At 42.5% G+C, this 14,309-nt stretch overlaps 1 protein-coding gene across 1 annotated transcript in view; it reads right to left on the bottom strand.

The window, feature by feature from the left end:
• The window catches only part of AXDND1 (axonemal dynein light chain domain containing 1), a 78,981-nt gene extending 69,000 nt beyond the window's left edge, over positions 1-9,981 (bottom strand). Inside the window, exons 1-6 of the mRNA XM_027565459.1 lie at positions 9,714-9,981; positions 9,159-9,351; positions 6,529-6,701; positions 5,643-5,746; positions 2,428-2,548; positions 1,699-1,784 (exon numbers count right to left, since the gene is read on the bottom strand). Coding sequence (XP_027421260.1) covers positions 1,699-1,784; positions 2,428-2,548; positions 5,643-5,746; positions 6,529-6,701; positions 9,159-9,237 — 563 coding nt within the window. The 5' untranslated portion in view covers positions 9,238-9,351; positions 9,714-9,981. The remainder of the gene's footprint in view (positions 1-1,698; positions 1,785-2,427; positions 2,549-5,642; positions 5,747-6,528; positions 6,702-9,158; positions 9,352-9,713) is intronic.
• Positions 9,982-14,309: the final 4,328 nt, after the last annotated feature.

Below are 14,309 nucleotides of genomic sequence, written 5' to 3'. Positions count from 1 at the left end.
AGATCTTGGTTGCTGAGAACTCTTCTCCACGAAAAGGAAAACAGTACTTCTCGAAGAAGTGACTCGTAGCTCATTTCAGAGCTGGAGCTGGGAAATCCAAGACGAACCTGAAAATCTCACTGAGCCTGAAAATAAGAGAACATTCAAAGAATGATGGGCACGTGCCTAAAGAACACAAGAGCCAGCTCAAAGGAGCTGGCATTAGCAAAATCAGGAAAAACGTGAACATCAATGATAGCAAAGAAATATGACTCACCAAAAAAAGGGAGAAATCCATGAATTTATATTGTAAAACAGCAGCTAGTACATACAAGAATGATGGAGCTAAAAAGTCATCAACAGGATCTATAACTAGTGCTTTGTAAGGAAACACACACTGAAGTATTCGGTGGCAAAAGGTCATGAGGGCCTCCAACTTACTCTTGAATAGTTTAAGAGTGTGTGTGTGTGTGTGTGTGTGTGTGTATTAAAGCAAATGAGGCAAAACGTAATTAATTACTCAGTGAGTCAGGAGAGAGTACATGTCTTATTTTTGTAAGACATGTACTCCTTGTCTTATTTTTGTAACATTTTTATAACATTCCTTGTCTTATTTTTGTAACATTTTTATAACTTTAAAATTATATAAAAAATTAAAAGTCATCCCCCAAAAGAGTTGCATTTAGTTCCCTTTGGCAAAATACTGTTCTGAAACCCACCATTATAAGGAAATGCCATATAACATATGTACTGGATAAGGTGAAATGAATGACAGCTTCTGGATATTTTACTATAAAAACTAGTCCAAAGTTTTAGTTTTTCAAATTTCAAATTATGAAACATTCAAGTATTGTTTCGGAAAATAAAGCCTTTTTCAACCTCATAAAGCAGGAATCAAAGAAAACTGGAAATGACTAGTTTGAAGTGTGGAGTTAAGCCCTAGAGCGTGCATTATGAGGTTTCAACTTAGAGGGCTACTTTCCTTTGTTATTGCTCAAAACCATTTCTAAAGAAGAAGCAAGCACTCAGAACAAAGATCTAATTTTTTTTCATTCAAAATTAAACAACAGGAAAAAGAAAACAATTTAATCACAAAAGTCTCAACTTTTTAAAAATCGAAATATAACTGATTTACAATATAGGTTACTTTTAGGTGCACAGCAAAGTGACTCAGTTATATATATATATTTTTTCAGAATATTTTCCTTTATAGGTTATTACAAGATATTGAAGATATTACAGGATATTGAATATTTTATAATCGCACAGTTCCCTGCACCATACAGTAAATTCTTGTTGCTTCAAACTCTTTTAAGTAAGACATTTTTCATTAGTTTTTGATACTGTCCTTAAATTTTATTAGCATGGTAAGCCAAACATTTATTCATTTCATTGTAGATATTGACTAGAAAAAGGCTTCCCTGGTGGTTCAGTGGTAGAGAATCTGCCCGCCAAATGCAGGAGACACAGGTTCGATCCCTGGGTTGAGAAGATCCCTTGGAGAAGGAAATGGCAACCCACTCCAGTATTCTTGCCTGGGAAATCCCATGGACAGAAGAGCCTGGCGGGCTACAGTCCACGGGTCACAAAAGAGTAAGACACAACTCAGCAACCAAACAACTGCCTAGGAATGTGAGTGAATGCCTCAGGTTCCTCTATGTCTGGGAAGCAGGAAACAGCTCAACTTGTCAGATATTCAGCATATACCCCAGTACTCACTCATCGAAACACTCTAAACCTGAAACTCCGGTATTTGACACAATATGAAATTCTTCAGGAATCAATGTATCTGTTAGCTTCTTTGGCTTAAAAAGAAAGAACAAGAATAAAAACATTAGATGAGTCATATAAATCCTAATTCCTATCCCCAAAGGATACTATTTATTAAGAGATTTTGATTAGAGAAATAACACTTAGTAATATGGGTCATGGCAAGGAATAATAAACTTTTAGCAGAAAACAGGTTAAAAAATTAACCATGAATTAAAGAACAATCTTGGTTTTAGTATTAAATAACAAAGAAATCTATTGACTTGAAAATTCAAGAGTTATTTCAGATTTACCTTAGCAACCTGCCAAAAATAAGAATTCTACAACTTTTTTTTCTGCCTTTTCTTAAATTGAAATCTAGCTGATTTATGATGTTGTATTACTTTCAAGTACTCTACAACTTTAAACTGTGGGTTTCTTAAAAAAAAAAAAAACAAAAACCTAGGCTCCTATACTGTATTTTCAAGATTAAATAGTTGTAATTTGGAAAACTGCTAAAGATACATTTGATCTTCTCCCAGTAAATTCCCTTTTCTAGAAAAAATTAGAAAGTGCCATGAAAAAACTAGAAAACTTAAACAATGCAGACCGTTAAGAGTTTTCACATGGCTTTATAGTTTGAGGATTTTTTTAAGTAGAGAGAGGGAGAGGAAGTTATTTGTCAAATACTTCATTTACCTTATGAGGGACAATGATACCATCACGTGCCTGCAGTGCATGGTCCGTTTGTGGGGGACAAACCACACTCTCCCTCGTCTCTCCTTTAACATATTTAACATCATACAGAAAAGAAATATCCCTAAGATTAAAAAATAAAAATTTACAAAATAAGTTTTTTGTTTGGCTACTGGATAAAAGTGGGTAATGCCCACACACATCCTTCTAGTGGGTAAAAAAGGACACAAAACTGGTCTCCTTACCTCCTATTTTACTTAGAAGGCTGAGGCATTAGGGTTTTCCCCCACATCCGTCCTCTTCTCCACCTCAAACTTCTTTCTCCTTTCCTTCAACCTCAGATTAAGATGTATTCTATTCCCCAGGATTATTTCCTCCACTTCAGTCCTTCATTTCATCTTTGCCCACATCCTTGGGGATCTCATTCCATCAATTATAATTTCTGTGTGTTTCCTTTTCTCTTGGAATATTCCCTCCGGTCTATAACTCAGGTCATTTCTGCTTCTAAAAATCTTCCCTTGACTGTGCATTGTCATTAAGTTACCTTGATCTACCTCGCACTTTCTGCTCAACATTAGACTTCTTAAAATTTCCCTGCAATTCTGATTTCATTCCCATCTCTCTGCTAAAATCATTCTCCAGAAAGCTGAGGATGACTTTCTACAGTTAAGTCACCAGTTCTCATCTTCCACTGTTCTTCTCAGGTATTTTCCAGGGTTGATCACCTCACTTTCTAAAAATACTCTTCTCTCCCCTGCCCTCTGTATGACTGGACTCCCTTGGTTCCCTCGTCCCACCCACTCCCTTTTGGACATCTCTGTGACCTCCTGCCTACCAAATGGAAATGTTCTCCAACATCCTAGCCTCATTCCTCTGCGCTTTCCCTACACTTTCTCCCTTGGCTATACTATCAAATCTCACCTTATCATACTTGTTACTTCTAGATGCTGCTGCTAAGTCGCTTCAGTCGTGTCCGACTCTGTGCGACCCCATAGACGGCAGCCCACCAGGCTCCCCCATCCCTGGGATTCTCCAGGCAAGAACACTGCAGTGGGTTGCCATTTCCTTCTCCAATGCATGAAAGTGAAAAGTGAAAGGGAAGTCGCTCAGTTGTGTCCAACTCTAGCGACCCCATGGACTGCAGCCAACTAGGCTCCTCCGTCCATGGGATCTTCCAGGCAAAAGTACTGGAGTGGGGTGCCATTGCCTTCTCCGAACTTCTAGATACGACTAAATAATTCTCCCGCCATTCTAACTTGTCATGCTTCTGTAATCCCTAATTCTGTCAGTTAGCACCGCCACTCTACTCATCAAAAATCTCAGCATCCATAATTGATTCTGTCCCATCCTTTGTCCTCAATATCTGTCACTAACACTTATTGATATTATCATCACCCTCCTCTTGTCTCTTGCCAATGCCAAATCAGGATAACCTTTGCCACGTAAGGTATGTATCCACAGGGTCCAAGGACTCCAGTGAGGACATTTCAGAGAGGCCACTGTCCTGTCTTGCCACACTACAGATCTTCACATTTTAAAAAATTCCTACTTAGATGACATTTGACATTAACATTTCAATGTCAGATTATTGCTGCACTCAGAGCTAATAATTTTTCAAAGTACTTCAAATATCTCATAACTACTAATTATTAAATGTTAATAATTAAAGTCATGGTCCACTGGCATAAAATAAAGTACCAATACTTATGACACCAGAGCCCCAGAACACAGAAGTCCATAGCCTAAATTTCTGCCACTTTTTCTAGCACTGAGACATAACTGAGGAATAACACCTTATATTTACACAGCAGTAACAGCAGTGTACAGTTTTACAAGTGCTCTTACATTCATTGACTTCCCTGGTGGCTCACACAGTAAAGCGTCTGCCTACAATGTGGGAGACCCGGGTTCAATCCCTGGGTCAGGAAGATCTCCTGGAGAAGGGAATGGCAACCCACTCCATTATTCTTGCCTCCCCACCCAAAAAAGGGGCTCAAAGAAATATATGAGGACTTCCCTGGTGGCTCAGACCGTAAAGCATCTGTCTACAATGAGGGAGACCCAAGTTCAATCCATAGGTCAGGAAGATCCCCTTGAGAAAGAAATGGCAATCCACTCCAGTACTATTGCCTGGAAAATCCCATGGACAGAGGAGCCTGGTAGGCTACAGTCCATGGGGTCGCAAAGAGTCGGACACGACTGAGCAACTTCACTTTCACTTTATATTCATTATCTCATTTGTGTTTTCTATATCCCTGACAGGTACACAAAATAGAGTAAGTCTATTATTCCCTTTTTACAAATAAGAAACTGAACTCAGAAAAAACAAATAATCTACCCAAGTATTAGTAACTGTAAACTCACTATTAAGTGGTCTTCCAATAAGGAGCATGGCAGGAGTGAGTTTTTTTTTTTTTTGGAGGGAGTAAATTGATAAATGAACCACACACAGAAAATTAGATCACAATCTTCACAGGGAAAATATTGACAATTTGGATATTTTTAGGAATGATATAAAAACAACAAATATAACTCGCTGATTTGATCACTTCCTTGATGGTGGTGCAGTGGCAGAGAATTTGCCTGCCATGCAGGAGGCGCAAGAGACCTGGGTTTGATCCCTGGATCTGGAAGATCCCCTGGAGTAGGAAATGGAACCCACTCCAGGATTCTTGCCTGCAAAACTCCATGGACAGAGGAGCCTGATGCACTACAGTCCATGGGGTTGCAAAGAGTCAGACATGACTGAGCAACTGAGCACACACACGTGTAAAGGTTTAGGGTTTGCTCTGAGGAAAACCAGGGGCTAACAAGCACTTATTTTTCAAGTTTTCGCATGTCATAAAACTGTTACCTAGTTTTTCTCAGAAGTGCAAATAAAAGAGGCCCTAAAGACGTTCTGCCTGATACTGTCCCTCCTGCTAGGGTACAACAAGGGACAGGAGAGTGAGGGGACAAGCACACAAAGGCACAGCAAAGCAAACTTAAATGAGTGAAACGTCACAAGAGCCAGCTTCCGCTGCCTCCTACTGAGAATAATCATACACAAAAGGTAGACCCATGCCCTCTTCAGATTGTATGCTGGTTCATTAAAGATACTTCAAGCTTTAAAACCATGAGTCTGTGATTTTTCCAGTTCTGCTCCTCCCAAGGAAATCATACAAAATGAGATAATGACTCTGTTCATCTGCATCTACCCCACTATCTTCCTTCTTTACCTTCCAGCTCCCGTTAGGGAAACTGGATGGTCAATCAGGTATTTGAACTTATTTCTTCGGACAGGGTTATGCCAGACGTGGTCAACAGAGCGAGGAAGAGTACCCTGGGGAGAAAAAAAAAAACATGAATACACAGCAGAGGGCGCTCTAGTCAAATGAAATCTATTCTTAATCATTTTTTTGAGTACATTAAAGGCATTTGGATACTGTTTAGAAAAAATATAATTCTTATTGGATAACAAGAAGAATTATTAATGAAACTAGAACAACTTAATAGTGAAAGAAAAATATCAAGACTCCGGGCTTCCCCGGTGGTACAGCGGTTAAAAACCTGACTTACAATGCAGGGCACAAGGACTTCCCAGGCTAGGGAAGACCCCAGAAGCCTCAGAGCAACCAAGTCCGGGCTCCACAACTACTGAGTCCAGGAACCACAACTAACAAGCCCACATGCAGGAACCAGTGAAGCCTGGGCACCCTAGAGCATGCGCTCGGCTATGACCGAGGGGCCACTGCAATGAGAAGCCTGTGTGCTGCAAGGAGAGAGTAGGCCCTGCTCTCTGCAACTAGAGAAAGCCCATGTGCAGCAACCAAGACCGAGTCAGCCAAATAAATAAATAACTTTTTTTTTAAAAAAGAAAAACATCAAGACTAAGAGTGGTAACGATCATTTAGGTAAATCACACAGAAACAGGTTAATGGATATACTCAAGTATTTCCTTGAAAGTATTCATGCAAAATATTTTAGCTTTCAATGTAGGAATTAATTTTAAAATATCCTTAAGACAATCTGGAATATAAAACATATTAAATAAGTACTTAATGAACTGGATGTCAAGATAAATGTTCCTAAGTACTTTATACACACACATACACACACACACACCTTTGGAGTTTTAATTTTCTTAGGAGGCAGTAAGTTTTCAGGACAAGGACCAGCATTGGCCGCATTGGTCAGAGAAAGCAGAACTTCCTCAGGGATGAACTCATTTTGAAGGGAAGTAGGAAGGGGTTGTGACCGATCCACCAAAATTTTTTTCTCCTTTAGTTCAGGAAGTCCTAAGAAAATAATGGGAAAGAAAAGCTTACTGTAGTTTTTTTGTTTTAGTCAGTTAGAGATTTCCAGGCTGTCTCATCAATCCTATATATATGTTGCTGACAGAGAGAACCATTGCTTCTGGTTGTCAAAAATAGCAACAATATTTAAAACACTGAATCATCTAGTCAAGAAAAAAAAACAACTCATACTGTTTGCCCTACTCATGTTACCGAAATCACAAATCGTGTGTGTCCTATGCACAGTGAGGCCCATCAATATTAAACGTTAATGTTTGGAACAGAGAAAGGTTTATTACAGATTCACATGAGGAGATGGGTGGCTCATACCCTAAGAATCTCAAAGTTACTGAAAGCTTTCAACAAGTCCCTTTAAAAGCAAAAGGGGAGGGATGGGCGTGGTTAGTTGTTACAGACTTCTCAGTGTCAGATTCTTTGTTCTTAAGGTCCGGTCATGGTCAGGTAGTGATGTTCCTGTAAATCTCTACCAGATGAATGGTATTCTCTGTCCTGACAAGAAAGAGCAAGGTTCCAAGGTATAACTTTCACCCTCCAAGGTCCCGATCCCGGCCAAGAGGAGACAGAGCTCAGTTGGCAGGTTCCCACACCCTGCCCAGCTGTCATCCATGAGGGAGCCAGGCATCCAACCCAGATGGCCCTCTGCTTCCTTAGGCCGCCCAAGTGGGGTAGACCAGGTCTCACAGATTGCGACCTAGGCAGACAGCCATTGCTCTTAGGTCTCAGAGACAGGGAAGGGAGAATTTCACTGCTGCCTCAAGGCCTGGACCAAGGCTAGTGGAGGGCCTTAATGAGGGCTTTGGAGCCCCACAGGCTGTTCCCTGGACCCTCCAGCTCACCTAGGCCCAAAACTGGGTAAGCTGGAGAGCCTCCAGGAGAAGACCTGTATCTGTCTCTTACCTCACTCTCCACCTAATGACCACCACACCACTGATCCTTGATTGAATCACTTCCCCAATGATCCCTCATTGACAGTTATCAGCGGGCCACTGCGGTGTTGACCAATGGCTGAGAAGGACAACTGACAACCCTTCATTGGTTGCAAGTTGGTTGCTTGCAAGCGGGGCGCACTAAGGCACCAAGCATCAGCTGAGCAAGACCTGTTGCCTAGTAACAGGGTGTGGAGTAATGAGGCACAGTAATGGCTGGCTGCTAAGGGCTGCGCTCATTCTGCTCTGTTACACTCAGATCAGACATGAGTTAAAAAACTCATGTACAATGATAAACCTCCATTACTCCAAATTCAAAACTGAAAACAACTCACTTAACTTGATCAGTTAACTGGGACAGCATAAAGATGATGGGAATGTCTATTTACCCTTTGATATGAAAATCACAAAAGAAACCTCTTCAAAACTGTCAAATTACTTAGTAATTTTTTCTAAGTTCAAAGGTGAAAATTCAATTGGAACATTTACAGAGTGGAAGGGATTTGAGTTGGATTTAACAGTAGAATTGCGATTGTTAGAAATGAAAAGAGTAGAAACAGTTCAGTGCAGTCGCCCAGTAGTGTCCAACTCTTTGCAAGCCCATGAACTGCAGCATGCCAGGCTTCCCTGTCCATCACCAACTCCCAGAGCTTGCTCAAAAACAAACAAACAAAAAAAGGAGTAGAATAATCTGACCAAATTAGTAAGGTAACACTCAGTACAAAGAATGTTCTGCAGAGTTCAATGAGGGCAGATGATATAAAGAGAAGGTGAACACCTAATATAGGAAAAGTCTCCTATGTAGTTAGTCAAGGAGGGCTGGGCTGTCACTCTCCTTAAAGAACTCTCCACTAATCTATGCTTCTCACATAGCATGGTTTATTTTAATTTTTGTAAGGATGTATCATGCTTTAATGAACATCAGAACACCTAAAGTTCATATTACCAAATCTTTATCTCTTGCGAGTTTGGGATGGAGTCAGAATATCAGAAGAAATAAGAAAAAAAAAAAAGGTAAGTAGATTTTAGCAGAGTCTCTCCTAAAAACAAGATGTAGGTAAGCTGGAGGAGGCTTTAACATAACAAGGGGAGAAATGAGTCTGGCAGATTCTTATTCTAGAACAGATCTGCACATCTATATATGAATGAAAATCTTATATAAGTACCTTCATTCAGAGTAATTACTAAAACCTGATACAAACTAGTTCCTTAACAACAACACAAAAAACCCAAAACCCCAGAAAGTACTGTTTCAAACCACCACTGGTACTTAAAATAGGTTGAATTTAGAACAATATAAAACTCATCAGCATTTGAAAAAAAAAAAATTACAATCCTTATGCCGAGTAGGACTGCAAAATATTATAAAAGGCAAGGCTTTTGATTTTATTTAAACAAGTATATTGGTAAAACAAAATTAATTAAAGTATCTGAAATCTCAGATTAAGGAAAAAAGTGAATGGTTGTGATTTCTGATTATGGGCATGATTACTTATGCCTTGACGAACGTTACCTGTCTCTTCCTTGGATGCAGAGATTTTCAAGTTTTTGCCCTCAGGTGTTGACGTGGAGGGTGTTTTCGGGAGTGACATTATAAGCAAGGCCTAGCACTCTCTGTAATTAGTTGAAATACCCCTCCGGAAAGCTAATCTACAAACATATTACCGGCATACAGTACTTGGGTTTGGCAGAGCTGCAACACAGACCTGCAGGGAAAAAAGAGAGACACAGAAGGGAAGGGAGGGAGGGATACCCGATTAGTGTTCATGTTAAATTTGGAGTTTACAATTCATCTACCTTGGGTTTTCTTTGGGGAGATTTCTGGGCTCTCCCAAGATATCTGATGCAACTAAAATACCTGGGCCCAGGCCGGGAAGGACACCCTGGACCCACCCCTCCGACCACCGGCACCACCTAAGGGAGCCCCTGGCTCGAGGCGAGTCGGCTGGATCCCGGCTTCCCCACAGGCCGCCCTAGCGCTCGCAGCTTCACCGACTCGAGGTCGGGCAGAGCTCGACCTCGTTTCTGCCGTCAGAAGTGATGGGAAACGGACACTTGCAACCCGTACCCGTAAATTGTGTTTCCCGCCAGACATCTTGTCGCCACGCCTTCCCCCGGACGCCTTCGTGTTGTCATGGAAACCCAGGACCCCGCGCCTTGGCAACCCTCAATGGCGGCTGCCTTCGGCGGTGCCGGCGGACGATGGAGACGGCTAAGAAACAGTCTCTCGGGGATCGGATGTGTTTTAAATCCTAACTCACTTTCAGTTGCATGAGGAATAAAAACGTTTAATCGAGCCGTTCTCACGGAGTCAGAAAGTGGATCCCAGGGCTTCCGAAGCAGGTGGGCGCCAGGGCGCAGGCGCTAGCCAGTGTCGCTCCCCGCGCCCCACCCCCTCGACCTCCCCACTCTCTCACCTTGGGACCAAAGGCGGGGTCCGATTCGAGCGAGTGTTTCGCCGTCCCTTCATTCCACTTTTTTGTTTCCTCAGTTTTTCCAGAAGCCAAATTCAGGGGAAATGGGGTGATCAACAAGTACTGAGTTCCCATCAATCCTTTCAACTGAGGCATTATTGCGGATGCTGCCTCTGTCCTTGGCATTTCCATCGAGTCTTCCTTGGATACTTCAGAGCCACTTGCATCCGCGCCCCTCATACCCCAACCCCTACCACGACCCCCACTTTCCCTGCGGGCGGAAGGCATTCCTAGGTACAGAACTTTTTAGCTGGAGGTCGGTGGGGAAATTGCACCTCAGGCAGAAACAACCCGATCAAATCGTTGGGTCTTACTGCTTAAAAACCTGTTCACAGGAAGTTATGTGATAAATACATTGGAAGAGAGATGCTGAAACCCCCCTCTCAACACCACCATGATCGGCTCTGCTGTACCCGACCCACAGCAAAGCCAATTGACTGACATCTGATTATGATAAAGGAAAATACACTTTATCGCAAGGTGCTAAGCAAGGAGAGCAGGCTCAAAAGACCAGAATTCCCTGATGGCTCTCAGTGAGGTTTTCAAAAGCAAGGTGAGAAACTGGCCACAGGCACCTGATCAGCTTGTAGACATTTTTCTGATTCATTGCGGATTAGTGGTGAGTTAACCACGTGTTATTTCAACATCAACCTTACTGTTTCAAACGGTCTGGGGTCTATGTGCTTTCATGAGCATTCACTGTCTTCCCACTGGTGGTGGGGTTATTATCTATAAAACAACTGGAGGATATGGCTCAGAATATTTATCTATAGCCTTTGAGTAGGAACTAAGTGTCCTTGACTTGCTTAAACTGTTATTTTATCTCACTTGTTTTGTTTCTAAGTGTTCTCATTTTTCTGAATTTGCTCTTTGGAACTTGGGGAAGGCCTAGAAGGCTAAAGCTTTTCTACAAACAGGAGGCAGGGGATGTGGGGTGGGATGTCTGTCCCCTGGAAAGCCTCGGAGTTCTGCTGCCCAGATTCAGGATCATTTTGTATTAAGACGGAATCTTAATGCCAAGTAGTGCTGGTGGAATCCCTGCATTTAGATGAAGCTGTTTAGGTGTCATGTCAGGGGCTCTGAAGAGCTGCAGTACCATAGTCCTTTATGTCTCAGTGCAGAAAAGAATTTAGCAAGAGGCAAAGTGTTGGAGAAGACTCTTGAGAGTCCCTTGGACTGCAAAATCAAACTAGTCAATTCTAAAGGAAATCAGTCCTGAATATTCACTGGAAGGACTGATGCTGAAGCTGAAACTCCAATACTTTGGCCACCTGAATCAAAGAACTGACTCATTGGAAAAGACCCTGATGCTGGGAAAGACTGAAGGCAGGAGGAGAAGGGGACGACAGCTGAGATGGTTGGATGGCATCACCATCCATCTGGATGGACAGGAGTTTGAGCAAGCTCCGGAAGTTGGTGATGGACAGTGAAGCATAGCGTGCTGCGGTCCATAGGGTCGCAGAGTCGGACACGACTCCAAGTGATAAATGTGGGACTTCACAGGTGGCCCAGTGGTAAAGAATCCACCTGCCAATGCAGAAGACACAAGGGACTCCAGTTCAATCCCTGGGTCAGGAAGATCCCCTGGAGTAAGAAATAGCACCCCACTCCAGTATTCTTGCCTGAAGAATCCCATGGACAGAGGAGCCTGGCAGAAGTCTAGGGAGTTGCAGAGTGTGACACAACTGTGCACACAAGTGATAGATAGGAAATGATTTATTAGAATAGGATACTTGTGAGGTTTACAAGTGGGTGGGAAATTTCACACCAGGAAAACTTGCTGGGCTACCGTTTTACAATCAAAGGAAAAGTGGGGAGGAGAACTTCTTTGACTTTCTTGAGTAGACATCATGCTTCCATCATCAGCTCCTCCTCCAGGTTGAGCAGGGGAGTTTTCTTGCCCCTACATGGTCAGGCTAGGTCTGCAAGTTACTGTTCATGTGTGCAGAGACCATGTCCTAGGGATTATTAACTTACTGGGCTCAGGGGGCAGGATGTGGGTCTCATACCACCATTACTTTATTATTTGGGGCATGTCTCATGCTTTTGTTGCATGGTTTTGTTGCTAAGCAAACCTGCTCCATTGCATAATCATTAACTTACAGGGGCCTCCCACAATTTTTCTATTTACAACCCCCTGGTGGGATTAGTTTTCATCACTTATTGTTCTTTAGTTGCTAAGTCATTTCCAACTCTTCTGCAACTCCATGGACTGCATCCCACCAGGCTCCTCTGTCCATGGGATTTTCCAGGCAAGAGTACTAGAGTGGGTTGCCATTTCCTTCTCCAGGAGATCTTCCCAATTCAAGGATCAAACCCACATCTCCTGCCTGACAGGTTGATTCTTTACCACTGAGCCACCTGGGAAGACCATGTCTCTTTACTCTGTCCCTATCACGCCCTCCTCCAGGTGGTTTACCCTTTTATGCTTAAAAGCGGGTAAAGGGCAATGATTGAAAGGTGGTTACTTCCAGGTGAGAAGGGACATAGGCCTGCCTGGAGGAGGAGTAAAAACTTGGCTGAATGTCCATTCTCTATTGGGAGAACTGCAAGTTAATGTCATTCTGGTTAGCACCATCCTTTTAGCCCTCTTAGATGTTAAGTATTGGAGGATGAGTCTACAAAAAATTTAAGAGAAATACAGCAGTAAGCATTAGAAAATCATTAAAAGAAATTATGACCATGATTTTGAAGATTCAAACCGTTTTACCCCAAGCAGTTTCCAAATCTGGAAGAGGATCACTTAAGGCCTCAATCTGTTTTAGTTAGGCCTAGAATGTTTTATATTTGAGGGTCTTCTCAGTATAGATTTAATCTCTTTATTTTTTGTTAACATCCTTTGGTGATGAAAATGGCTTCCCTGCCCCTCGAGGGACAGAACTGTTTTTTGGTGTTAGTTATATAGATGGCATCTCTAGGCAAAGCCACTCGTGGACTTGGACCCCAGTGGCGTTTTGACTGTGAAAGCATCGAAGGCTGAGGGACCCCCATCACTCTCTGCATCTGAGGCATTTCCTCTTCCAATGCCCTGTTGGTCACTCAGTCGTTATCTAGTCTTTGAGGCCCCATGGACTGCAGCCCACCAGGCTCCTGTCCATGGAATTCTCTAGGCAAGAATATTGGGAGTGGGTAGCCATTTCCTTCTCCAGGGGATCTTCCCGACCCAGGGATCAAACCTGGGTCTCCTGCACTGCAGGCGGATTCTTTACCATCTGAGTCACCAGGGAAGCCCCTCCAAAGCCCTGGCTGCTTGCAAAGGGCCCATCGATTACAATCTTCGCTCCCGATGTCTTCTGTCCACCCAGGGCACAATGATTTTGTCTGGGTACCCATGGGCCTTGTGGCCCACCATGGCCAAACAGCACAGAAAGCCTGGTCTCCCCTTGGTTGTCCTAAGTGGACAAAGCCATTGTCAGCATTTGGGCCTTTTGTTTATCTCTCTGGGTGCACTCCACCTTTTTGGTCAGATCTCTGTTATTGAAAAATCAAATAAACCAGTTGGACCAAATTGCTCATAGGGGTCTGAGGACCAGCAATTGTTTCTTAAATTTTGTGTCTGATGTCTGGGGCAGACTGGGTATGAAATGCATAGCCAAAAGGGCCTGTTCCTTGGGAAAGGGGGATCCACATTTGTATACTTTTAAAAAGCTTTCACTAATCTCCCTTGAAAAAGGGCAGAATTTTCATCTGGTCCCTGTTGTACTTCTTCCACTTTTTTCCTAATTAGCAGGCTTCACTGTAACTTTTTTATACCTTATTAAAAACAATCATATGACCCCATCTATCCCTATCAATAAATTTAGTGATTTCATCGTGGATCTGCCTTGGGGACAGCTTTGTTCCCCACCTGGTGTACTGAATGGCCCTCTTGGGCTTGGGCTGTCATTTCGTCAGCATGGATTCTGGCTACCAGTATCATATGCTGTTCTTTCTCAGGGGTGTAGCAGTGAGATAAAAATCTGTAAATTCCCCCTGGTGCAATCAAAAGATCTGATTAACCAGGTGAACTCCTGTGTGAAATGATCAGGGTCCTCAGAAAAATTCCCCAACTTATCTGCCAGATTTAGATCAGACACTGAAAAAAGTGCATTTCTTGATTTTTATCAGAAATGTCTCTTGGAGGCAGAACCATAGGGGCACTTAGTGATAACTTGCATAGCTATAGGTAATAGCTAAACCGAAAATTACCC

This window comes from Bos indicus x Bos taurus, chromosome 16 (assembly GCF_003369695.1).
Source record: "Bos indicus x Bos taurus breed Angus x Brahman F1 hybrid chromosome 16, Bos_hybrid_MaternalHap_v2.0, whole genome shotgun sequence".
Taxonomy (NCBI): Eukaryota; Metazoa; Chordata; class Mammalia; order Artiodactyla; family Bovidae; genus Bos; species Bos indicus x Bos taurus.
This window is presented reverse-complemented; position numbering and strand designations above follow the sequence as displayed.